Genomic DNA, 27,981 nt, shown 5'->3' with positions numbered 1-27,981 from the left:
CGCAGTTGTATGTTTTTAACTTTTTTGACTATGTTTTCTGGAATTTATTTCTGCCATAAAAAAAATCCTTAAATTATTTTAAGTATGGGGTTTGAAAGATAAAGGGTGTATCTTTTAAAAAACTTTAACATCGAATCAAACCATGCATCCATTTGCCTCTGAGAGCTCCGCAAAGTTGGCCAATTTCAGCATTTTTCGAACTTTGAGGTCCTTTTGCTAAGAATCCTTGCGTCGGGGAACTTTTTGGAAAACGCAGTTTAACTTGCGAATTCGTAACTAAACCAAAAATATTGCATCCGTCGAGGTAAATTTAAAAAACAGTAAAAATGCTGCACAGTGTTATTAATCTTAAGATTCGAACTTTTCATCAAATGCGTATGTACATATGCATATTAGGAAATGTACAATGATTTGTACAATGCAATACATACACACAATGTGTGTTTATCTTTCTACTTGAAAGTACATAATGTGCTTAAATACAATTAAAATTATTCATTTCCTTTCAGCCAATGCAAAATTGGAAGAGTTTAAAATTAATAATTACACAGGTCGACAAAATCAAGACTTTTTCTTGGCCCAAGAATAAACGCTACAAAACCTGAAAGAATTAAAGCTGTAGATTACTACCTCATACTTGGAAACTTTCCATCACGTCGAAGTTTTTAGAAATCCGTGGTCAAAGTTCCAAATTTTCGATTTTTAGGCACTTTTTGCGGCTTAATAGTAAAAAAACCTTTCGTATATAGCTCTACCAGTAGCCTTCGGATTCTCTCTCTGGAAGAATCTTCTAGAAAGGTTGTTTACGCAAAGGTTTTCAACAAACGCGCAAATAAGATATAAGACAACCTAATTCCTAACTGCAAATTAAATTTGAGCGAACGAAGTCGCTCCAGGTATATCTAGTAGTATTATAAATCGTTAAATGGTCTGATTTAAAAAAGTTGGCATTAATAATTAAATCAAAATCTCATTTACACTTTTGCAAAAACTTTAAAAATGTGGACGGCTAGACAGACCTTAGCGTCGAAAATCGATCGTTAGAGTGGGCGTGGCACATTCGCAAAAAAAAACTTTCGCTGAATGAAGAGCTATGAAGACCCCAACTCTCTACCTCGTATAGTTTCTGAGTTTCAAACGGATAGACGGACGGACAGGCGGATGAACGGACATGAATGGATCGAATCGCTAGTCAACCTGATGAAGAATAGATATACTTTATAGGGTCGGATTCGTTTCCTTCTACCTGCTACATACTTTTCCCCGAATGCAATATACACTTTTACTCTACTAGTCACGGGTATAACGAGCTCAGAAATATTTAATGTTACTTGTTATTAATTTGTTATTTTTTTCTGCGCTTATACCAATGTTTTCCAGATAATGTCTGGCAGAGGAAACTTGCTAAGTTTATTTAATAAAAAGGCTCGCCCCTCGGAAATTTCATCTTCGAGTGATGATCATGAAATCGACAGTGGTTTGGATGTCGACCATTCAGGTTCAAGCGGAGAATCTCTTCGACTAGAAAAGAATATTGAAACTGATCTTTTAACCACTCTGCAAAACGTAAATATTTCAGTTGGTCGAGGACGTGCCCAGCTTATTCACACTTTGAAGAAAGATGACCCCCCATTAACAGAAATGGTTCCTAATGAATTAATATTAAGTTTGAAAGATAATGAGAATTCAAAATCACCGCAATTACAACCAATTAAATCAAGGAATGACCTATTTTACCCTAATGTAGTGCATGGATCAACAGGTAAATTATAAATGTCAATAGTTTAACTACAAATTTGAACGATTGAACTGCAACAAAAGGCTTTTTTTGTAAAAAACATTTAAAATTTGAATTTGTTTTAACAAATTATGCCGATTTTTCTTGTTAAAAAATCTTAAAATTATCCCTATTCCATTACCTAACAACTGTTTGAAGGAAATTTTGGGTCAGCCATATATGTATGTAAAACTTCTACAGTGATGAACTTTAGTTCTTTAACTAATATATAAACAACAAAATGAGTCATTTTAAACGAATCAACATTTTTATACCATTGCAGAGGGTATTATAATTTCAGTCAGATGTTTGCCACGCAGTGAAGGAGACGTTTCCGACCTCATAAAGTATATATATTCTTGATCAGCACCAATAGCCGAGTCTATCTAGCCATGTCCGTCTGTCCGTTTCTATGCGAACTAGTCTCTCAGTTTTAAAGCAATCGCGATGAAACTTTCCGAACGTCTTCTTTCTATTGCAGGTAGTACATACACTACTGGTCAAAATAATAAGTACACACGTTACATCCTCACTTGCTAAGAGATATCTCTATAGTTATTGAGGCCAGACCTCCCAAACTTTTTTATATGGAAAGGTTATTCTGTTCTGCAATATTTAAATAAACAATGGATACAGTAAAACCTGTCTAATCCATGTTAGCCCTACATTTGTGCGATAGGTCGGTTTTGGTGTGGTCAAAATAATAAGTACACTTGTGTTACTTATAAATTTTAACATATTAAATCTAGAATGTGGCTACGGTTAGTATTTCTTCTTAAGTTAGGATCATGTTTATAAGAAGTCTGGGCCAATTGGACGATCCAAAAAGTTTCCAAGCCTGGATTTGGTTATTTCAAAGTCATCATCCATGCTAAAATCTGATTTGCAGCTTAAAAGGAACACTTAACACTTAAGTATGGCTTGTGATTTCCTAAATTTGCTTTAAGGGGTTATATAGGGGAGAGTGGGGGAATTTCGTCAGCATTTTTTCAAAGCTATTTTTTGTCCATCTTGAGACACGTTATCATATTTCTATTTTTATTGTTGAATGCGGTTAGCACCAAGCTTTAAAATGTGACATTTTCTATTTTTTTAATTAGCTTGGTGATTTATAAAAAAATAAAATGTAAAACCAATATACTGGGGCAATCTCACCACACAGGGGGGTAAAATCACCACACAACTGGGGAAATTTCGTCACCTGAAAAATGTAGGGAGTTTAACGCCTGAAAATATGCTACACTGATCAAGCGTACCATTTTTGTTGACGTCCTATATTTGTTGCTGCTGCTGGTACCTCAGTAAAATTGATATATGTGCATCGAGATTTTGTTGTTTTTTTTTTAACTCCTGCATGTTACATTTTTATATTTATTTTTTTTATGTAGGTAGTAAATGTACAAAGTGAATGAGCTTAAAAAATATTTAATAACAAATTGTTCCATTTTTAGAAAATAACTTAAAACTATTGTTCATAGAAAATTGATATTTGTGCAAAATTGAGTTGAAAAGAAAAAATGTATTAAATACATTCATATTATATCTGAAGTATTTTTTTTAGTATGATATAGTGTCTCCCTTTTGTTGCTCCACTAACTGCAACCGTCTAGGCATTGAATTAACCAAGTTCTGCAGGACAGGGGTATCAATGTTTGCCCATTCTTTAACAATTGTCTCCTTTAGGTCCTTTAAGGTCTCGAACTGCCTTCCACCTCCGAAAACTTTAGCTGATAGGATACCCCAAAGATCCTCAATTGGATTTAGATCTGGACTTATAGCAGGCCACTGCATCAAGGGGATTTTTTTGGATTCCAGAAACATCTTCGTATACCGTGCAACATGTATAGGAGCGTTATCCTGTTGAAACACAAAATCCTCGCTGTGGAACTCTTCTGAAAATGGTATAAGCTCACTTTCCAAGAGATCCGTATATATTTCCGCATTCATGCGCCCTGGTACAAAGCATATTGGCGATTTCCCAAAGAAACTAAATGCCGCCCAAACCATAAGAGACCCACCCCCATGGTTGCGTCTGTGGCAAGTCAGCCGGGGATGTCTGGGGTCTCGCCAATACTTTTGGTTTCCATCTGGGCCGTCTAAATTGAATTTTTTCTCATCACTAAAGACGACATTATGGAATTCATTGACCCAAAATTTATATTTTTCGTAAAAAGCAAGTCGGGCCATTTTATGGCGCCGTAATAGCTTAGGTTTTGGCACCTTAGCTTCGTATCGTAGATGTAAATCCTTTCGGCAAATTTGTTGCACTCTTTGCCTAGTTATTGGCAACTTCAATTCTGCTTTTATTTGGGCGCAACTCATCATTTTTTCGGTTGCCAAGGCTCGAACGTGGCGCTTAGTCCGCTCATCAACCTTAGGAACTGCACCTTTTCGGTTGTTCTGAGCATATTTTTGCGGAGACTTTAGGAAATTTGATATAGTATTGCGATGTCTGTTTATTGTTGTAGCAATAACACCCACTTTAACGCCGCAATCCGCCATCGTTTTGATTTTAATCTGCTCTTCGTTACTTAATTCGGTTCCACGTGGCATTTTTATTAAATTGATCCGTTTACTTAACTTAACGCTTTATAAAATAACGCGATATAATTTTTAGTTCGGCGCTTATAAGTGATCACACAAATTTAGTCAAATTGTTCCAATACATTATTACCAGATCACACTCTAAACGTAAATGAAGAACTTTGCACATTTATCAATTTTCTATGAAACGCATCACTTTGCGTTCTTCTTTATTTTAACGGTGCTAAAGATTGGGAGCTGATAAGAAATCAATGCCTCACGAAACATTAGTATATATAAGAGAAAAATTGTGTATACTCAAAACATAACTGTCGCTATTAAATAGACGGTAATATAAAAAAAAAAAATTGCACATATATCAATTTTACTGAGGTAGTCTGTTCGTTAGCCAGCTCGTCAAATATAACAAGAGAGAACGCTATAGTCGGGTTGTTGTCCCGACTATCTAATACCCGTCACTCAGCTAAAGGGAGTGCGAACGCTGTGTCGGGTTGGTGTCCCGACTAATAATCGTAACTCAGCTAAAGGGAGTGCGAGGGAGATAGATATATAATTTTTGATTGCGTATAACTTTTTAATGAATGGTCCGATTTGAAAAATGTCTTCTACATTTCGATAGGTATAAATATACACAACAAAATTGCATTTATACTTCTCGGAAATCTTTAAAGATGTGGGCGCAGGACCCATTTTAAAATCGTTAGTGGGCGTTAGAGGGGGCGTGGCGCTCGGCTAAAATAAACTTGCGCTGCGTAGGAAGCCAAAGAATATGTGTGGGAAATCTCAACCTTCTAGCTTTTGTAGTTTCTGAGATCTCAGCGTTCATACAGACGGACAGACGGACAGACAGACAGACGGACAGACGGACAGACGGACAGACGGACAGACGGACATGGCTAGATCGACTCGGCTAGTGACCCTGATCAAGAATATATATACTTTATGGGGTCGGAAACGCTTCCTTCTAGCTGTTACATACTTTTGCACGAATCTAGTATACCCTTTTACTCTACGAGTAACGGGTATAAAAATATGTATTTAAAATAGGTGCGAATTTACCCTTAGCGTAGGGTGGCGAAATTTCCCCAGACCGTACTTTTTTAGAAATAATTATTTTTCTTGCGAAACTAGGCGCGAAGTTAAAAATCACTGACGCAGAAATGCACATTATAGCACTGTGTATTATATAAAAAATCGTGTATCTTATTCCTTTTAAATTGTGGCATACAGAAAAAATTTCGTCGAGAACTAAATGTAGCTTTTGAACTGTTAAAACACATTTAATATTATAGCTTAATTATCTTGGCCTTCTGTGCAAAACAAATGCATTGGTTGTGTCTGGCCATCTTGAAGGACTAAAACAAAAAAATTATATATTTTTACGACTTATGGATTCCGAGATATTGCAGGTGACGAAATTGCCCCTGTGACGAAATTCCCCCACTCTCCCCTACCTTTTTTAAAAAAAAAAAACGAAATTTTTTTTTTGCTGAATCCTAAAGTATATCCCCTAGAGAACATCTTCCCAAATTTTCATACAGATCCGAATAATAGTTCGATAGGAAAACAGCGTTTTGACGCGCTCGACTTCAATAGTTGCAACGTCAACGTAAAACTTTAAATGCGTTTATCTCAAAGTCGTGTTTTTCCAAAAGTGCCTTCGCTGTGACCACGATTGCGCAAAAACTATTTGATCGATCTTCTTCAATTTTTTTTTAAATTATTCGTAATGATTGTGCCGAGTTCGTGAACGATTCAGTTTTTATGCGCCAATTTTAATTTCGCAGATCAGAATTTTTAAATAAAATTTTTAGAACTTGAAAAATCAACTTTTTGGAAAAATTGTTACTGTATGCAGAAAAAAGGAAATATTCTTAAAAGTAATCGTTCACGAACTGAAAATAATACTATACTAACTAAAAATTTTTGGTTTTTTGATATCAGTTGACCTGCTGGACTTCCATCGTAGTCACCGCAAGCCGCTATAAAAAAAAAGGGTTCCGAAAGAATTGCCATAACTTCGTAAATTATTTATATTTTTTCAAGAACAAAGGCTTGTTGTTTCGATAAGAACATGTACTATCAATAAATAATAACTTCACTGTCATAAAATAATTGCTACACACCAAAAAAAAAATCCAAAGTTCCCCTTAAAAACCCCTTAAAAATTCTACTCTTAATAAATAAAATCGATTTGGAAAAAAGTTAGTACTTACACCGTAAAAAACAAGGTAAATTCTTGTCAAAAACTAAAGTTACATGCGTTTTTAATTTAAAAAAAAAAAATTAAATTTTAAATTCTTAATTTTATTATTTTTTATTTGATAGTAGATAAAACGACTAAAAAAACAAGAAAGGAAGCTAGCTTCGGCCAGCCGAAGCTTATATACCCTTGCAGATCATTCCTATTAATTAACAAATCGCAAAAATGTTCAATTTTCTAATATTTCTCATTATTTCATTATTTCTCATTAATTTTCCGATCGTTCCTATGGCAGCTATATGATATAGTCGTCCGATTTTGATCAAATTAAAATTGAAATTCGGAAATATTTAAAAAGAGTTATATCCTAGAGTAGAAGATAATACAATAAAAACCAAAGAAGCTAGAATTTATTTCCTATTACTTTTCCATTAATTTTCCGATCGTTCCTATGGTAGCTATATGATATAGTAGTCCGATTTTTTAAATAATTAATTCGAAATTCAGAAATATTTAAAAAATAACATCCCCAAAAGTAGAAGGTAATATTTCAAAAAACACCGAAGCTAGAATTTTTTAAAGTTTTTTTCTTCCGATCCTTCCTATGGGAGCTATAAGATATAGTTGTCCGATCCGGTCGGCTCCGACATATATACTACCTGCAATAGAAAGAAGACTTTTGCGAAAGTTTCGTCCCGATAGCTCAAAAACTGAGAGACTAGTTTGCGTAGAAACAGACAGACGGACAGACGGACAGACGGACAGACGGACAGACAGACAGACGGACAGACGGACGGACAGAAGGACAGACGGACATGGCTAGATCGACTCGTCTTGTGATGCTGATCAAGAATATATATACTTTATGGGGTCGGAGACGTCTCCTTCACTGCGTTGCAAACTTCTGACTGAAATCATAATACCCTCTGCAAGGGTATAATGAGATATGTTTCATTAAGATGGGTTAACAACTTATTAAATGGCTATTGACGAAGTGCACGATAACAAAACTGCTCTATTGTTAAAAACGAATTTCATACAAACTTGTATGGAGTCAAAAGCCTAGAAAATGCTACTTTGTTTTTACAATTACAAGAGAACCATGCATTTTCGCCGATAATCTTCTGCACGTAAATTCCTAAGAAATCGCGGCCCATCGAGGGTAATTTTTTCGCGGTTTTTGGGGCACAGGCCCCTCTTCTAGACTATTACCATGGTAATACTATATATTAGCCGGCTCACCCCCGAAATTCGCGAAAAAATTATCCTTGATGGACCGCGATTTCTTAAGAACTTACGTGCAAAAAAAAACTTGGCGGTCGGCCATGGTTCTCTTGTAATTGAATTTCAAAGTTCCCGGGTTTGCTATAAAAAACAAGTATGCTTTTCTAACGTTTGCTATAAAAATCATATGTGTCTCCCCCCTTAACAACAAAATTATTGCGCTTTTTTATTGGAGACTAGCAATACCCGAAGCGACGTTGTCCGCTACTATTAGCAAAGCATTTATTGCTAATTTTTTTTATATATTCAAATTCAAATTAATATCAGATTAAAATCAGTGTTTAAAAAACTGCCTGAATTTTCATTTAGCCTGCTTTTGCTTTTGCTGCTGCTTCTGAAAAAGTCGGCAGTCGCAGTCGAAGCAAAAGCAAAATCCGAGAACTGCCGACTGTCGAAGCAACAGCAAGTCGTTGCTTTCTGATTTTCGACTGCTGCTGTGCTGCTGCTTTCAGTCGGTAGCAACAGTCGAAGCAGCAGCTAGGAAAACTGTCTGGAAGTTTCTATTGCTTTTGCTGCTGCTTCTGAAAAAGTCGGCAGTCGCAGTCGAAGCAAAAGCAAAATACGAAAACTGCCGACTGTCGAAGCAATATGCAAGTCATATTTTCAAATGTTTTGCTGTAGCTTGCTTCTTCTTCAAAGCAGCAGCAAAGAAACATTTTAGGGAGTCGTCATGTAGTAACTGCAAAGCTACACGCTTTTATTTTTGCTAATTTCATTTCTAAAAAGTTTTTGGAAGGAGCAGGACGTATTTAGCTATGGCTCAAAGTGATGTGTGGAAACATTTTGAAAACAACATTGAGCAAGGCCAAGCTATATGCAATATTTGCAAAATTTCGATGAAAAATAACAGACTTTCTAATTTAAAATCCCATTTACTTAAAAAACACCAAATTACCTTTAACGTGTCAAGTGCCGAGAGTGTCGCGTCATCGTCGAATTCAACGCTGAAAACCATAAGGAAACGCAAAATAAAAATTGAGGTCAACAAGAAAGAGCTGTTAAGGTCATACATCGGGTTGGTAACAGAAGACAGCATTCCTTTTAACGTATTGAATTCGAAAAATATGAGGAATATAGTAGATCCAATTTGTGAAGGTCTAAAAGCTGCTGATGGGAAAAAAATTACACTAAATGCGTCAAACTGTAAAAAAACATTAAAAACAGTAGCCGATAACATCAAAGCTCACATAACAAAAGAAGTAAAATATAAGTTACTTTCTTTGAAAATGGACAGTGCTACTAGGATGTCTCGAAACATTTTTGGCTTAAGTGCACAATATGTAAGCGCCGATCAAGTTAAATCAGTTGTGCTTGGAATGGTAGACTTAAGAGGAGTTGGAGCCAGCACAGCCAAAAATCTTGCGGCTGAAGTGATCACTGTCCTAAACCAGTACAGTATTAACCTGAACCAAATCGTTTCAATCACGTCTGACAATGGTGCTAACATGTTGAAAACAACAAACTTATTGTCGTTTGTTTCGGAGCAAGATATGGATGAAGACGACGAAACCTCCACAAATGCGTTTTACTTGGAGCAAATAGAATCAGTGGAAAAGATTCCTAGCGTATATGTAGGCAACATACAAGTCTGTCGTTGGTTGCTCTGGACGTTATAAAGGCATCGAACTTGATAAAATATCTGCTCCATTGTCGAAACATGACAAAATTTATAAGAAAGTCGTCCAATGGCTATCGGGAAATTTTCGATTTAAAAAAGTTAAAAATTCCGCGCCTAGATTGTCAACCAGATGGGGATCAACATTCACAATGTTGAGCGACTTAATGGACGCAAAAGATGTTGTAAGCAAAATCGAGTCCCTCAAAAACCAATCGGAGGAGGAAAATTTTGAAGTTGATGGTTCTTTTTGAGAATTTATAGAAGTATATTGCGCAGTCTTCACTCCGTTGCAAAAAACAATTAAAAAATTTCAAGAAGAACAGCTGCACTACGGAAATTTTTACGCCCAATGGCTGAAGCTTAAAATTGGCACGGAGAAAATTGTAAGCGAAACGAATCATGAGCTTTCAAAAGCAATCGGAACCCAAATTCTAAATTCAATAGAAAAGCGAACCAAAGCCTTGTTTAGCAACAAATTTATAGTCTCGTGCCTGTTTTTGGATCCGCGTTTCCAGCATACTTTAACAGTGCAGCAACGCAGTGATGCAATCAGTCACTTAAAATCTATTTGGGACAGACTATACGATTTGAATCCAACAGGAAATCTCTGCTCAACACCTGCATCGAGTTCAAGCAATTTGGAAAGCGAATTTTTGGACGAGGAAGATGAGCTTTTAAACGCGTACCTCGAGGAAGGTGTAGAAACTCAGTTTAGCAGTGTATTGGACGTATATTCCAAAATTGAGAACTTACAACTACCTTTCAAAAGGATTGATGTGGATGTCCTCGCGTTTTGGAAGGGGAAACAGTGCACTGAGCAGGAGTTATACGCAATTAGCAATGTTTGCTTTGGCGTACCCCCAACTCAGGTAAATGCAAATGCTTAAACACATTTAAGATTATAGCTATATATATTCATTTGTTTTATAACAGGTCTCGATTGAAAGAGCCTTCTCCGCCCTAAGACTGGTTCTAACGGATTACAGAAGTCGGCTTAACCAAGATGTCTTGGAAAATATACTCTTGGTAAAACTGAATCCAAGCTTTTTGGACTCAGCTATAGACACGCTGCCACTTTTCCAAGAAGTAGAGGACGACGACGCCAATTAATAGTTTTGTAATTAATTAGTACCTAATGTGAAATTTTTATTTATATAAGTTTACACCACAGCTATTCCCCCTACCCTCATCGACACCACGATGAGCCACGAAGACCCGCTGCCGTTCTTGACAACAACACCCGCTTACACTGGAGACGACTACTCTAAATTGCAGAACTGCACTGGTGGCAGAACTACAAGACGACACTAGCAGCGACGTCAACGGAGACGAGAAGCGAAGCTTGCCGGCAACGAGGACTTGGAACTTAGAGTTTCGCTGACCTGCGAATTGAGCAATTAGATTCACCTGACTTGAAGATTTTATACTTAGAATAATATTCTCTTAAATAAATTATATTTATAACGTTCTGGAAACGACTCTCAAATTTGGGGCAACAATTAGTCTGAAAAGTGGCCAACCTTAATTACTGTAAGGCGCTCGACCGCCGATCGGAATAAAACTAAAATCGTTGGATAAGCCATTTTTAAAATTGGTTAAACCAAATTGCGAAAAATCGTGGAGGTAGCCTGAATAAGCCCTTAGACGGCTGTGAAATCAGATTGGCGAAAAGTTTTATTGTTCCGAACGAAGCAGAAGCAATATTGCTTCGACAGTCGGCAGTTTTCGTATTTTGCTTTTGCTTCGACTGCGACTGCCGACTTTTTCAGAAGCAGCAGCAAAAGCAATAGAAACTTCCAGACAGTTTTCCTAGCTGCTGCTTCGACTGTTGCTACCGACTGAAAGCAGCAGCACAGCAGCAGTCGAAAATCAGAAAGCAACGACTTGCTGTTGCTTCGACAGTCGGCAGTTCTCGGATTTTGCTTTTGCTTCGACTGCGACTGCCGACTTTTTCAGAAGCAGCAGCAAAAGCAACAGCTCGTATTAAAAAGTTACAGGCAGTCGAAGCAAGAAAAATGAAAAATTATGTGACTTTTGCTACTTCGACTGCAGCATTTTAAACACTGATTAAAATCCCGCCTAACCTTAGCTAAACAGTAAACCCACCTAGAACGCACTAATATTCTATCCATATTCTTTTAACCATAACATACTTACCTTAACACCGAATTAACCCTAATATTACCTAACCTTAACCCCACCTATTTTATTCTAACCCTTGGCACATTTTTTTTTTTTCTCGTTGTTTTAACTATTTCCTCGTCTAAACGGCGTAACCTATCGTTTTCAAATTTGTCGCAAATTTTTCTGCATAAAAAAAACACGTTTTTTTTTAACAGTGTTCCAGCAATCGCTTTCCGATATATTGGCCGATAGTATCGGCTATAAAAATTTGTGGATGTAGAAAATGTTTATTTATTTATTTCGCCAACGCACACTGGGCCAGCCGATCAGATTTTTGGCCAAAAATACGTTTTTCTTTTTTAAGAAAATGACCAAATTGAGTTTGGGATCCTTTTTATAATACATTAAACTAATTTATGCCAAAGTTTCAAAGAATTCGGGCAAGTAGTTTTCTTTTACCATATTTTCAAAGTGTAAAATTCATAAAATATTGATGGAAATGAAAAAAAATTTAGAAGTCAAAGATGCTGATGTTGCTGTTCGACTTCTTTCCGAAACTTGCAGAAGGGATTATTTTCAACAAGTAAAAAATATAATATAGCTCGTATGTCTTACTTATTTGCTAAAATAAATGTAATTGTTAATTTTTACGCTTTTTTTCAGCAAATGAGTACTTTGCTTTTCGAGTGCCTTCGAGTGCCATCCCCAAATTAGTTCATTCCTTCAAAAAAAAATTCGTTGATCAATTTACTAAAAGCGTAGCCCACCGACTCGATGCGGTTTTGCCTTAGTTTTCGGTAATTTAAGTTTTAATTGAAGGCTTAACTCGAAGTCGAGCTATTTTGAAGAGGTTAGCTAAGAGAGCCCAAGAGTATGCCATACTTTATTTCTTCAGGTTTTGGTGAACATTTTGCGCTCAAAAATTTGATTTTAGTGTGACTAACATCTAAAATCTACTTCGATTATGGTATTTTCCAAACCTATATCTATCTATTTAATCAGGACTAGGCAAATAAAAATGTAGCATACTTTTGTGATGACTTCAGAATATGTCAAATTAACATTAAACAAATCAAAAAACAATATTTTTAAACAATTTTTTTTACATAATTTGATTATATAAAACTTAAAAGGTAACAAGAACAAAAAAATAGAAATTTTTTTTAAATCGATTGTTTGATAAACGTTGATGTGGGAGCCTCCGAAAGTTGCACTTTTTAACGGTTCATAAATCTTAAATGAACTAATATTTTTTAGTGATGTTAACTTTTTTTAGTTTGTTTTATCTCATACTTTATTGTTTTCGAAAATGAAAGAAGTGCGTCTTCTAGTTATTTTTTTTTAAATAAAAAACCGAAAAGTACGTAAAATTTTCCGACTTTGGTCTGGATTATCTATATCATATAAAATTCCAAGAAATTTTACTTTTAGTTCGTTGGAAAGTTCAATCTTTTAAGAAAAAAACGCAAAAAACTGCATCCTTCTAACTGTCCTAGGAAAGAAATTACAGATTTTTGGCCAAAAAATTAACTTTCTGGCCCAGTGTGCAACGGATATACCTTAACTGGCTGCTTATGCAATCCAACAAATTATATTACGTGCTAACACTTACAAAATAACACTATGCAGCATCAAAAATTTACCTCGATGGATGCTATATTTTTGGATTCGTTGCGAATTCCCAAGTTAAACTGCGTTTTCCAAAAAGTTCCCCGACGCAAGGATTGTTAGCAAAAGGACCTCAAAATTCGAAAAATGCTGAAATTGGTCCACTTTCTGGAGCTCTCAGAGGCCAACGGATTCATGGTTTGATTCGATGTTAAAATTTTTTAAGAGATACACTCTTTATCTTTCGAACCCCATACTTAGAATAATTTTAGGATTTTTATTAAGGGAGAAATAAATTTTAGAAAACATAGTCAAAAATTTTAAAAGCTTACAGCTGCGGTCAAAATAGTAGTAGTATTGCCACCCTGTGTTTTTAAAGGTTTGTTGTTGTCACTTTTATTATCCAATTAGTCTAATAAAACAATTATAATTAATACAATATTACCAGGAGAAGAAAAATTACAACAACAAACCTTTAAAAGCACAGGGCGGCAATACTACTACTATTTTGACGGCAGCTGTATGCTTTTATGTTTTTTGGACTATGTTTTCTAAAATTTGTTTCTACCTTAATAAAAATCCTAAAATTATTCTAAGTATGGGGTTCGAAAGATAAAGAGTGTATCTTTTCAAAAACTTTAACATCGAAACAAACCATGAATCCGTTGGCCTCTGAGAGCTCCAGAAAGTGGACCAATTTCAGCATTTTTCGAACTTAGAGGTCCTTTTGCTAAGAATCCTTGCGTCGGGGAACTTTTTGGAAAACGCAGTTTAACTTCGGAATTCATAACGAATCCAAAAATATAGCACCCATCGAGGTAAATTTAAAAAGCATTAAAAATGCTGCACAGTGTAATTAATTAACCTATGTTTTAAAATGGTTTTATTTGGGAAATAGTCTAATTGCATATCAGCTGGAAGTGCGTTAAACTCAGATAAAGCCCTATAGAGAGACTAATTTTGGGAATAATTAGTCCGCCTCAGCTCAAGAAAAAAGGGATCAAAATTCCGCAGTTGCCTAGAAGGAGCGTTAAAACCAACTTTCGAGAGTAGCTCAGGACAGTCGATACCACCATTCACCAAATCAAAGATAAAGCAAATGACCAGGATATTTCTACGATGCGCAAGGGATGGTAGACGAACAAGCTTGCATTGCTGGTGATAAGAAGGAACAGGGTCTAACAATCTTAGTGGCAATAGAGCAAATTTCAGAAATTGTTTCTGTAGCCGCTCTATTCTATTTCCATGAGTGCTAGTAAAAAGCGGCATATTCTAGCTAAGACCGGACAAATGCAAAGTAAAGCGCAAGTCTGGTGTAGGGATCAGTGAATAGCGAAGCGTTCCTTTTCACAAATCCAAACATGGCATAGGCTCTGGGCAAGATGTAATCGAAGTGTGCTGAGAACTTAAATTTCGAATCAAACATCACACCTAGATCCAAGGATTCCTGCAGCAGCTGTAAAGGTTGACCATTGAAGAATTTATATACAGATTTACTGTAAGTAACATAGAAGCACTTGTTTATGTTAAGAGGGAGCGCATTTCGGCTACACCAAGAGCTCAACGAATCTAATTGAGTCGATTGTGAGTCTGTGGATGTTACATAAATGACAGCGAAAGCTCTTTTTAATACAAGAGCGCAAGATCGACTTCATGAGATCTTAGTTACTAATTATACCCGTTACTCGTAGAGTAAAAGGGTATAATGTATTCGTGCAAAAGTATGTAACAGCTAGAAGGAAGCATTTCCGACCCTATAAAGTATATATATTCTTGATCAGGGTCACTAGCCGAGTCGATATAGCCATGTCCGTCTGTCTGTTTGTCCGTATGAACGCTGAGGTCTCGGAAACTACAAAAGCTAGAAGGTTGAGATTTCCCACATATATTCTTGGGCTTCTTACGCAGCGCAAGTTTATTTTAGCCGAGTGCCACGCCCCCTTTAACGCCCACAATCGCCCACTAACGATTTTAAAATGTGTCTGGCGCCCATACCTTTAAAGATTTCCGAGAAGTATAAATGCAATTTTGTTGTGTATATTTATACCTATCAAAGTGCAAAATACATTTTTCAAATCGGATCATGAATTAAAAAGTTATGCGCAATCAAACAAAGGTTATATATCCATCTCCCTCGCACTCCCTTAAGCCGAGTGACGGGTATTAGCTAGTCGAGACACGAACCCGACTATAGCGTTCTCTCTTGTTTTTATATTGTTTTACAAAAGTAAATCGCCACCAAATTGACTGAACATCGGCCGCTTTGACAGCATTAACATACAATGCTTTAACTAATAGGAATTGGTGCAAGGCGGTGGATGGAGCGTTTATATAGACCCGATTTGGTTCTGACTACAGCCACGCGCACCTTCCCATCATGTCCTGAAACGACCTCTACGACTATGCCTATTATCCTTAGCTGGGGGGAACGTTGTCTTCGTGGATTGCCACCACTGTTCCGATCTGAAGATTGTCCACGCCTTTGGTCCATTTCCCTCGCTGCTGTAGGCTCAGAAGATAGTCCCTTGACCAGTCTCTCCAAAACCGCTGTTTGATTGCTGAGACTAACTGCCATCTCTGCAAGTACGTGAGGTTGCCGTTTGCCTTTGGCTGCGTGGATGCGGGCGGCAGATTTGTGCCTGCTTGCAGATGAGCTGGCGTTACAACCTCTCCCTCGTTGGGACTGCCATTGTCTACGATGACAATAGTTAAAATTTCTTCCTACCGTTTTTGCTCACTCGCTTCGGCTGGTTTTCATGGCTTATTTCGTTTCTTTTGGCCGATGATTTTTCACTATTTATTTAGTTGCATTACCGGATTAATTTATGATAATTTGCACTAGTTTAAATTTTTTAGATTTTTTATGTGATTTTGTTTTTTGTTGTTGTAACTTTGTGTTGTTTTGATGTAACTCAGTGACGAGAAGGAATAGAACTGAGAGTCAGTTCCTCCTGCCACATATATGTATAATAATATAAGATGATGAACGTTGATGCACTACGAGAAGTACAAATAAGTGGCCCAACGACACCAAGCACGTGCTTGTTTCGCGCGGGGCCCTTTTGAAAATTTGGGCAAAAATGCGAGTTCGCGAGGAAGAATACATAAAACCAATAAACAAATAATGAAAAAAAAAACATGCAGTTAGGAGTGAAGCAAATGAGTTAAAATGTTAGTTTTTAATACCGGGATAGAAGTCGATGTGCAAATTAAATGATAAAGAACGTTATAGTTATTACATAGAACGCAAAAGGGCTCGTGCAGACCAAAATTTGATGTACATCGAGGTAAATTAAGAGGATGATAATTACGTGTTAGTCTAACGGGAACATTAAAAGTTAGGCGGCTAACAAGTTCTACAGAATCATTATCACCTCTTATGAGATTATGCATAAAAATGGTACCAAGCATTTTTCTACGATTTGCAAGTGTAGGTAAATTAAGCAATAATAATCTACTCTGGTAGGAAGGTAGCCTTACGTTTTGATCCCAGTTCAAACTACGAAGGGCAAAAAGGAGAAATTTTTTTTGTACCGACTCTATACGGTCAATGTGGACTTGGGTTTGTGGGCTCCAAACCGAAGAACAATATTCCAATATAGGACGGACAAGGGAGGTAAATAGTAATTTGGTTATATAAGGGTCGTCAAATTCTTTTGACCAACGCTTTATAAACCCAAAAACACACATAGCTTTGTTGACAGTCAGCATTATGTGACAGTCAAATTTAAGCTTCGGGTCCAGAAGAGCGCCTAAATCATTTACTGAATATATACGGTCAAGTGGCAAATTCTGAAGCGAATAACATATAAAGGTAGGGGTAACCCTATAAAAGGTCATTACGTTGCATTTTAGGCAGTTCAAATTTAAGAGGTTATACTCACACCATACTTGAAAATGATCAATGTCTGATTGTAAGCCAAAACCAGACTATATTATTATATGTCAAACAAAGCTTAACATCATCAGCATACATTAGTAAACGAGAATGTGTTAGAAGGAAGATCGTTAATAAACAAAGTAAACAGCAAAGGGCCCAAATGAATACCCTGAGGTACTCCAGATGTCACATGGATCGTTTTTGAAACAGCGTTCTTAAATATAACCCTCTGAGTCCTCCCATTCAAATAGCTTGAAATCCAAGTTAATAGATTACATGGAAACCCAAGCAAATCTAATTTGAATAAAAGAAGAGAGTGGTTAACAGAGTCAAAGGCTTTACTGAAATCTGTATATACAACGTCAGTCTGCATTTTATTGTTAAATCCATTTATTACAATTGATGACAATTCAAGTAGGTTGGTGGTAGTCGATCTTCGCTTAACAAAACCGTGCTGACACGGTGATATTAGCGAGGAACATAAATGTTGCAAATGAGAAGTGATAATACGTTCAAAGGCTTTTGGAATAGCCGACAATTTAGAAATACCTCTATAATTCTGGGCATCCGCCTTCGCACCCTTTTTGTGAAGTGGAATAATAAAAGAATCCTTCCAGATAGTTGGAAAAACTGATGATGAAATAGACAATTGAAAAAGTTTCAGAATAGGTTTGCAGATGGTTGATGCACAAAACTTAAGCACACACCCTGGAAGTCCATAAGGACCGGGAGAATAAGTTGGCGTTGTTGATGTTAAATCTCTTAAGAGAGAACTTTCGGTAATTATAGGGGAAAAAATACAATTTGCCCTATTTAAAGGATTACGGTAATTTGATTCAGACCATGAAGAAGAGTTATAAGTAGTTTGGAAAAAGTCAGAGAATAAATCAGCAATTTCAGAGTCAGTCGATGCCTCCATTGAGTTAAATCGAACCGATGAAGGCAAAGCTGATGACTTACGCTTTGCGTTGACAAAGTTATAAAACTGCTTCGGGTCATTTGAAAATTCAAATTTACAGCGGTCTAAATACATAGAATAGCAATGACTGTTAAGAACGTTAAAATCAGATCGAGCCACCACATATTTCGAAAAATCGTATGGCCTACCCGATTTTTTATACTTTTTATAAGTGTTTGATTTAAGATTTTTAAATCGTTGAAGCGCATTTGTAAACCAAGGGGGCCTGTTTGGCTTTGGAGGAAGCCTATCAGGAACGCATTCATTAAAAAAAGTGTTTAGAACGCTATAGAACACTTCAGTGGCACTTTCGATGTCCATACAGTTCTAAATTCTGTCCAATTATATTGAGAAATCATTAAGCTAAGTTTACTAAAGTCACATTTACGAAAGCTTCTCATTTTAGTTGGAGAAACTAAAGGAGAGAGGGTATCAAGGTAGGGGGGGCAAATTGTCAATTCCATAGTTGGATGGTATTGGTCTTCTGGTACCACAAGAGCGTCAATTCTAGATACCGTGACTTCAGACGGCTCTGAAGAAAACACAAGATCTAGTTGTCTATGTAATGAATTTCGTATAAAGCTAACTTTCTGTAACGATAATTCTAAAAGGCCATCCACAAAGTCATGGGCGGATAAAGGTAGAGCGACAAGTGAGTCAGTAGGAGGGGACCAAGAAATATCCGGGAGATTAAAATCACCCAAAACAATCAAAAGGTCTCTATTGGAAAGAAAGGATAGAATAGATTTAATAGCTGCTAGATGTTGCTCATAAATTATAAGGTCAGAGCCAGGTGGAATATAGGAACATGTAATAAAGATAGACAAGGATTGGAGGGTAACTTTCACACCAACAAATTCAATGTCACTAGGGACATGAGAGTGAATTCTTTCAGAATTTAGGGTAGAAGTAACAGCAATTAGAACGCCGCCCCCCCTGCGGGAAAGGCGATCAGTTCTGTAGGTATTAAAATTATTTGCAAGAACTTCAGAGTCTGTTATCTCTGGTTTCAGCCAAGTTTCTGTAAAAGCTAAGATATCGTCCGTAAATGCCGAGGAGTCAGCATAAAGCTTGGGTAGCTTCATGTTAAGTCCTCTAACATTTTGGTAAGCCAATAATAAACCTTTCGGTTTTTTGGCACCGTGGAAAGCCTATTATTTGTTCTCGGTTTATTAGGAACAAATTCTTTTATAACCAGATCATCATTAAGCCAGAAGCTTTCAGAAAGCAGTTCTTTAAACACATCAGGCGGAGCAAAAATTTTGAAAGACGATATCCTACGGGCGTATGAAAATCGAAATTGTTCAACCGCAATATCCTCGGATGGGAATTTTTCACGAATGAATTCCAAAACATCCTCAGATGTGGTATCAGGCGTAAATCTTGAAACAAATAGTTGCTTCCTATGTGGAACAACTGAGAGTTTCTTACGCCCCCCCAGCAGCAGTCTGAACCTCACTCAGCTGAGAGCCAGAAGCGGCACCTACTGTACGTCTGGGTAAAACTGAGAGATTTTTACGCCCCCCAGCAGCAGCCTGAACCTCATTCGGCTGAGCGACAGAAACGGCGCCCACTGTACGTCTGGGTAAAACTGAGAGATTTTTACGCCCCCCAGCAGCAGCCTGAACCTCATTCGGCTGAGCGACAGAAACGGCGCCCACTGTACCTATGGGTATGGTCGGCACCGGATAGGTTGATTCCGCCGGATCTGAAGCCTGACTTTCAGATACAGGGGCTACAGGGACAGGGACTACACCTGAACTAGCAGTATCCATTGGCACAGGGTGTTCACTTACCCCTGTGTCACCAGAAACTGCAGAAGCTACCAAGTTTGGATTTAAAGTGGATTCAACACTCGCCTTTACTGTAGTTGAGCTAGCTTTTTTGCGTTTGGGCGACTCGGTTAAAAATTTTTTATTATTAAATTGTTCACATACGGAATTAAATCCATCATTGAGCTGTTTAAAAACTCGTGAAAGATTACATAGGCCGTCTCGAGTCTGCCCCATAAAGCTGCTCATCTCAACTGCCAAATCCCTGCAGGGCTCACATACCCACATGAGACCAATCCGCATTTCAATAAAGTCTTTAACTCTGCCAGTAAATCCTGCACATTTAGAATGCATCATTGCTTCGCAGAGCCAACAGTAAACAAAAGGGTCATTAGATGCAGTCATACAATTTTTCTTAGTACAGATAAGAGCCATTATAAGAAAACAAGAAAGGAAGCTACCTTCGGCCAGCCGAAGCTTATATACCCTTGTAGATAAAGTAATGCCTACTCGGTGCAGTTCCAGGAATACCAATTTTGTTTTTAAGTAGTCAAGAATCAAAACGCCTACTTCCTACAAAGTTACAATGAATTTTCTTATATTTGTTTGAATTTTCCTATGGGAGCCTTAAGATATAGTGGTCCGATCCGGCTCGCTCCGACATATGTACTACCTGCAATAGAAAGAAGACTTTCGGGAAAGTTTCATCGCGATAGCTTTAAAACTGAGAGACTAGTTCGCATAGAAACGGACAGAAGGACAGACGGACATGGCTAGATAGACTCGGCTATTGGTGCTGATCAAGAATATATATACTTTATGTGGTCGGAAACGTCTCCTTCACTGCGTTGCAAACATCTGACTGAAATTATAATACCCTCTACAAAGGTATAAATATGTTAAAGAATAAAGAGAATAAAATAAAAAGTATATAAAAGTATAAAAAAATACCTCAAGTAAATTTGGCACTGGGATCAAATTCCAAAACCACAAAAACACAAAAAGCGCGAGATCGCGAATTAAATCGAAAGAGAGCGCGAGAGAAAAGTCTTCTATCGACTGAGCGTGGCTTGTGGGGCACCAAAACAACTCAACGCACGAACAGTTAGATGTAAAGCAAGCAAGAGAGAGAGAGACTATGAGAATAGGTCTACAAGAAATTCGGAAGGTTCAGAGAGAGGGAAATTACAGTTATAATAGAGCGGCAGAGAGAGAGAAAGAGTAAGAGAGAGAATATAAGAGCCAATTTAGAGAGTGCAAATTACACTAACAAAGCCAAGATATTAAATAAATCAAATGGAAATGTTAAAATAACTATAACCACGTACCCGTAATCTGGGAGATCTATGAAAGTCACTAACACGATTGTTAGGCTAAACTTTGTTAGTAAATAAACACAAAATACTTGCGGAAATAACACAATATAAAACAAAAACTCAGAGCACAATGGTAAACACAACCGTTCACAAGCGACGCTAAATCGATTATGATTATATTGCCCTCTTATTACATGGTTTAGCAATTTCTAGGTACAATTAATGGCGGGTTTAACATTGGTTTTACATAGCTTTTTGAATTAGCGTTAATGTTAGTTGTTTAGTGTTAAATATATCTAGTATTTTTTGTCTATCGGGAAGTTTATCGTTATTGGGTTGGTCGCTGGCCATCATCGTTACCTCATTGATTGCTACGAGATTTCCAGCAACCGCTACGCAAATCAAAGCCGGCATTAATTTCTATGCGCAAAGTAGCGCTGCACCAATTTACTATATTATTTAAATCATTGGTTTCCTTTTAAATTTATGGTTCTCACTAATAAATTCGAAGTCATACATTTTACATTTTTATTAAATGATTACAAGAAATGAAAGTTTTTTTCCATTTGTAGCATTGTGTTTTGGGGCATAGTTTCCATACAATATTTTAAAAACTTACTGAAGGAAAATAATTATTAAAAAAACGGGTTGCCGTTTGCCTTTGGCTGCGTGGATGCGGGCGGCAGCGTTGTGCCTACTAGCAGATGAGCTGGCGTTACAACCTCTCCCTCGTTGGGACTGCCTTTGTCTACGATGAGCGGCCTCGAATTTAGGAAGGCTTCCACCTCCACTATGACGGTATGGAGCTCGTCGTCCTTCAGAATAGCTCTGCCCAGAAGAAGAAGATGCTTGGCCGATTTTACGGCCGCCTCCCAAAGGCCGCCTATATGTGGCGCTCTGGGAGGGATGAATTCGAAGCTGAATCGGTGGGCCGCAGCATCCGACATGATGCTTTGGTCGTTGGTGTCGACAGGTTCCAAAAGCTCCTTCAGGATTTGAGCAGCTCCCACAAAATTCGTGGCGTTGTCGCAATAAAGTTTGACAACAGGACCACCCACAAACCTGGATAAACATAAAATAAATGTATTAGACGTCAAATCTTTCACAATGTACAGCCTTGGAAGCAAAGCAGACAAACACTGCTATGTACATTTTGATTGGCTGCCTTCCCTGAATTAAAAGTGAGACCTTAACAGGCCCAAAAAGATCCACTCCGCTTATTTCAAAGGGTCTATTTCCATGCAATCAATCTCTTGGTAAATTACCCATTATCTGTGATAGAAGTTTTGGTTTATAATGAAAACAATGAACGCACTGCTGTACAATGGTACTGCACTCGCGACGTGCCTTAATAAGCCAAATCACTTGTCTGAGAAGCCCAACCAACGACCGTGGACCCGCGTGACAGTTGGTTCTATGTAAGTGTCACAAGTATACGTTCACAAATTTGCAATTTTTAGACATTAACAAGGGGAATTTAGCGTTGTGAGCAATGGGGGCATGAAGAAGACTACCACCTACTCGCAACAAAGAGTATGACGGCGTTCCAAACTGTTTAACTGATAGAAAAGGATTTATTTTTTGAATTCCAGCACGGATGTTAGCGGATTTTTCTAGTTTTACAATTTCTTTTGAATAGATTAAACTACTGTTCCAAAATCGTCCGCTGACGGACGATATCTTTTTTCTTCGGTTGATAAATCGATAGGGAAGATGTCTGTAGGTTGGTACACCGTTTGTTTTTAATCTGCCATATCGACATTCACTTCTGAAACTTCACGTATTTGGTACTGATCAAAAGGTTAGTCTATTAGCTTTAAAAAAACGAAATACAATTTTTTTTTGTTAGGGAAAACTAAAAAATAATTTTTTTTGAAAAGTGTCAAAAAACAACATTTGGAAAAAGAGGTCTGTAAGTTGGGACACTTTTATAAGTCAATAATACTCATACCAAAAGTACTCCAAAATTTTAAAAACTATTTAATTATGTTAATTTAATCAATTTTAGTTCGTCTTAAATTATTTCCATTTCCATTTTTTAGGAACTTAGACCAAATAACAATTAAAATCAAAAGGCTCTTTGAACATTCCTTTTTCCCCTAATATCAAAGAAATGTACTAGGCAGAAAGCGACCTCTGTTGGCCTAAGGCCTTTTTGTATGAAAAACGGGTGTCTCAACTTACATGCTCAAAGTGTCCCAACTTACACATAATGGGTAGTTTCGGGAAAAAATTAATAACTTTTTTTCTGACTGTCACATTAAGCTGTTTTTTTTTATACCCGTTACTCGTAGAGTAAAAGGGTATATTGTTTTCGTGCAAAAGTATGTAACAGCTAGAAGGAAGCATTTCCGACCCCATAAAGTATATATATTCTTGATCAGGGTCACTAGCCGAGTCGATCTAGCCATGTCCGTCTCTCCGTCTGTCTGTCTGTATGAACGCTGAGATCTCGGAAACTACAAAAGCTAGTAGGTTGAGATTTCCCACACATATTCTTTGGCTTCCTACGCAGCGCAAGTTTATTTTAGCCGAGCGCCACGCCCCCTCTAACGCCCACAATCGCCCACTAACGATTTTAAAATGGGTCCTGCGCCCACATCTTTAAAGATTTCCGAAAAGTATAAATGCAATTTTGTTCTGTATATTTATACCTATCGAAATGTAGAAGAAAATGGTGAAAAATGGTACACGACTCTCACAGCTTAAATCTTGCTAGAGCCTGGCTTATAATGTTTTCCCAAAAAGTTTTGTCACTAAAAAGGACTACAAAAAATAAAAAATATCGATCTTTTAAAAGAGCTAAAAACGCGTCTGCTCCGAGCAGCAGATCTACTTTTTGTGGCTTATAAAACGCTGGATCAGCAAGCTGTATATTTGGAGGAATATTAAGAGATTCAATTGAAACGCCTTTTTCTAGGTGATAAGAGGAAATAGATTTTAGAACGATGAAGTCAGCAACCATTTCATATTCATGAAGGCGAGAACTAATTGTAGTTTGCACAACTTGGATAAACTTGATTTTCCAATTCCCAACAAATTAATTTCTTTTAGCTGCAAACTTCTCGCCAACTCGTCCGTTATAAAATTGACTTGGGAACGTGAAAGTACCCTAGCTGGCTGAATCTGACAAGAGTCACCTTTTATATCTACAATTGCTGTCGCCAAAACAACTTGCTGTGCATCGAGGGTGCTTGCATGATTTGACGACAACAGGTCAGGTTTGAGTGTTCTGCTGCTTGCACTCCTATATGGCTTGCCGCTGGATCTAAATTTTGTTGTATGTTTGCGTCAGCAGTATGGCGATGTAACAATATGTGGTGGGGCTTTGAGCATACCCTGCAGCGAATTGCCTTGCAGGCGGATACATTATGCTCTTTTCTCAAATAATTTATGCAAAGTGGGACCCCTTTGGCAAATTTAAAACGAGCTATGACAGGACATGTCGTGATAAAATTGTCTTTCTTAGGGCCGTTTTCTCGTCCGTCCTGCAAAGTAAAATTTAGCTAATAGAAGGATAAATTTATCCCGATGGCATCCCGTCATTTAAAACTCCAAATAAAAGGCGCACTAATTTGAGACTGGGTGGCAGCCCCACAATAGAAAAGTTAACTAATTGTCAAAAATTAATCGAAAAATACCATAAAACAGTCATACTAACAGCTGATGATATAAACAAAATTTCAAACTAATATAAAACAATGTCGGCAGAAAGAAAGTTTCGCGGTAAAAATTATACCGATGAACAGGACACAATTCTTGTAGAACTGGTGTCTTCGGAATCGCCTCCGGGAGATTGAATTCTTACATGCGTGCAATCTATGGCTCCTATGACTTTCGGAAACTTGGCTATTTTGGCTATAAAAATCAACAACATTTTCTTGAAGATCTTTAATACGCCGGTACTTCATAAATTGTTTTGAAAAAGACTCTATAGCAAAATTAACGCCCTTAACAACTCGACTGGCAGTGGCCACGCTAACACCACAAAAATTGCCTAAAGTTATAAGAAAACTGCCGCTTGCGTAGAATCTAAGAGCTATTAGAAGCTTAACCCATGTATTATCGTTTCCCGATAATAATGGTTTGTGATTATATGGAATTAGTTAAATCAAATGAATGCACTTACTGCTTTACTTTAAATTCAAGTCGCAAAACATTTTTTTGTAAAGCAAATTTTACCGCTTTTTCTTAAGAAAACCCTTTTAACAAATTCTTCATCACTGTAATGTTCGAAGTAATTTCTTTGGTCGTGATATCTGCGCCGATAGGTTCGCGCTTCAGACAATTCGACGATATCCCACAGAGTTTGAAGATAAATCGCTCGGGAATTCATTTTAAAATCAATTGGATGACATTAACAATTTTGATTTGTATTTAACTGTAAATAGAATACCCTGTTTTCGAATAAAGAGTGGAACCAGATTGACAACGCTCAAATGTCTGGCAACACTTGCGCACAATCCAACCGCACAAATTTTGCACGTTTGATGAAGTACCGAGACAATATTTGTCCCTACCTGCGGTAACATAAGGACGAGTAAACCATTTTTTGTTTATCGCTCCGTTGTCCCGGCAGGCAAACTAAAGTACGGACAAGAAAACGGCCCTTGGGGGTTCTAATTGTTTGTGATACTGCCAGTGAAGTTTTGCCAAATTGCTTGTTTCTAGTATCCTTTGCGACCTTTTGAGCGTCCACTTGTAGCCTCTTCCGCCGACAAATGCTGAAAACGCTTATAGAGGGCAGAAACACAATCAGACCATAACAGAATTTTCTGATAATCTAAATTCTCTACCCACATAGAGCGAGCCTTTCCGTCAACCTTTGACATAACAATATGAATTAATAGTGCGTTTGCAATGACCTTTTTGTCGCCAACGGACTCATATATTGCCGATACTGTATCAATAAGCGACCGCAATGCGCTTGCAGATGGACTTTGGATAGACTGTATCTCAAAAAGTCAAGATATGCCATCAAAAAATATAAGGCACTCGTTGTCATAAACTTGCTTTAGAGCAGCAAGAGCCTTCGCATAATTCTGATCCGACACCTAAAAGGATTTTACAGTACCTATTGCTTCGGTTTCTAAGCAACATAATAAATGATTAAACTTTTCAACGTTGCTTAGGGATGGGTCACTATCAATTATGCTAGAAAATAATTCAATAAAGTTTTTGAATTCAGAATACCAAACAAATACAAACACCAAACTTGGGCAACTGCATTCAAGGAAGGTGCCTAGTATTCGATAGAGTTGTGTTTAACACTGATTCGTTTAGATTGCTTGGCTGGAGTTTTTACTGACCATAAAAATGCCCTGGTTAGCACGCATAAATCTTCAAGTTCAGATCGCGATGACAAGTCCGGATCGACATCCTCAACAGAGAGCTGCAACGAGTCAATCATTTTCGGGTACACCCGATCATTTACTCGTATCCGTTTTGATTAATCGCTTCGGGTGAGCGAAATGAAATGAGCGGTGAGCGAATGCGATCGTCCCATGAATGATCGTTTTTGATCGTTCAAGTGTGTGATCTGATCGTGTGTGAACGTTCGACTTGAAGATTTTACCCGTTTGTGATCGAATGTTTTGTGCAATCGATTGGTGTGATCGTGCTTCGCGCTTATCGGTATGACCGTGCAGTTCGAGTTATTGCTTTATATTTTGCACAACATATTTTTATATTTGCACAGAAGGACAACAAGTAATGGATATTGAAAGCGTTTTAGAACTAATATCAAATGGAACCTACACGTTGTCAGGCCAACGGAAAGGAAAAAGTTCCATATGGAATAAATATTTCTCATTAAACATATAGTACATTGAAACGCACTCTCCCCTTATTTTATTTCGTCGTCACAAGAAATCATATTAATCCGTTCACAATCTGTTCATGTGCAACTGACTCGAGGTCGCAATCATCGGGAACGAAGCTCAAAATCACATCATTGATAGTTGATCGGATCGTCCTTCGGCTTTCGGGTTTTTTCGTGATTATTCGTTGCCGAGTGAGTTTACCGGATTAAACGAAAATGATCGTGCGATGATCGATCGTACCCGATCATACTCGTTGCAGCTCTCTGATCCTCAATTTGCAGTTGTAACGAAAACGCACGATCTATATACGTATCTAAAATACTTAAACGACAATCCAACTGTACAGAGTTAAAAGAAATCTTTATACCTGTTACTCGTAGAGTAAAAGGGTATATTGCAAAAGTATGTAACAGCTAGAAGGAAACATTTCCGACCCTATAAAGTATATATATTCTTGATCAGGGCCACTAGCCGAGTCGATATAGCCATGTCCGTCTGTCCGTCCGTATGAACGCTGAGATCTCGCAAATTATGAAAGCTGAAGGATTGGTATTTGGCATGAAAATTCTTGGAGTTCCTACAAGTTTGTTTCAAAAAGGTGTCACGCCCCTTCTAACACCCACAATCGCTTATATACTATTTTAAAAATTTAAATATTTCGGAAAAGTAAAAATGCAGTTTTATTGTGTTTATCAATACCTATCGAAATGTAGAAGAAATTTTTTAAATGGGACCATTCGTTAAAAAGTTACGGCGGATCAAAGTTGTCTATCTCCATCTCCCTCGCACGCCCTTTACCTGAGTAACGGGTATCTGATAGTCGGGGCACCCGACTATAACGTTCTCTCTTGTTTTATTTTGCACTGTTTTAGCTATACGATTTATATCCTTTTTAACTGAATTTAAATTTCTCATAATATTTTCTTAATCAGCTTCTTCTACAATAGAAGTATTGCTGTCAGAAACTCCACAACGTTTAGGCATTTTTAATAAAATTACAAAAATGTTTAAATTATTTGGCAAAGCTATAATTGTTGAAATGTTCCACTGTAACTATGAACCAATTCACTCAAAC

General features: G+C 37.4%; 2 protein-coding genes across 4 annotated transcripts in view; both read left to right on the top strand.

Moving 5' to 3' along the window:
• The window catches only part of AGO3 (Argonaute 3), a 312,574-nt gene that overhangs the window by 17,906 nt on the left and 266,687 nt on the right, over positions 1-27,981 (top strand). For 2 of the 3 annotated variants that reach the window (XR_011418941.1, XM_070216338.1), the window contains exon 2: positions 1,381-1,762. The exons of the other annotated variant lie outside the window; for it this stretch is intronic. Coding sequence is in view for 1 of the 2 variants with exons in the window: in XM_070216338.1 (XP_070072439.1) it covers positions 1,384-1,762 (379 nt within the window). In the remaining variant the exon portion in view is untranslated. The remainder of the gene's footprint in view (positions 1-1,380; positions 1,763-27,981) is intronic. 3 annotated transcript variants of the gene reach the window in all.
• On the top strand, positions 9,557-10,822 carry LOC138913673 (uncharacterized). Its single transcript, XM_070217876.1, has 4 exons — positions 9,557-9,608; positions 9,691-10,295; positions 10,360-10,543; positions 10,598-10,822. The coding sequence occupies exons 1-3, from the start codon at positions 9,557-9,559 to the stop codon at positions 10,534-10,536; spliced, it is 834 nt and encodes a 277-aa protein (XP_070073977.1). The 3' UTR covers positions 10,537-10,543; positions 10,598-10,822.

The sequence above is a fragment of the Drosophila takahashii genome, chromosome 3R (assembly GCF_030179915.1).
Source record: "Drosophila takahashii strain IR98-3 E-12201 chromosome 3R, DtakHiC1v2, whole genome shotgun sequence".
NCBI classification, from domain to species: Eukaryota; Metazoa; Arthropoda; class Insecta; order Diptera; family Drosophilidae; genus Drosophila; species Drosophila takahashii.
This window is presented reverse-complemented; position numbering and strand designations above follow the sequence as displayed.

Bases quoted from the DNA above. Each gene is read 5' to 3' on its own strand.
- LOC138913673 (XM_070217876.1), top strand. From the start codon at position 9,557: ATGGGGATCAACATTCACAATGTTGAGCGACTTAATGGACGCAAAAGA. The intron at 9,609-9,690 runs GTAAGCAAAATC...AATTTATAGAAG, and splicing joins TAATGGACGCAAAAGATGTT to TATATTGCGCAGTCTTCACT. The intron at 10,296-10,359 runs GTAAATGCAAAT...GTTTTATAACAG, and splicing joins TTGGCGTACCCCCAACTCAG to GTCTCGATTGAAAGAGCCTT.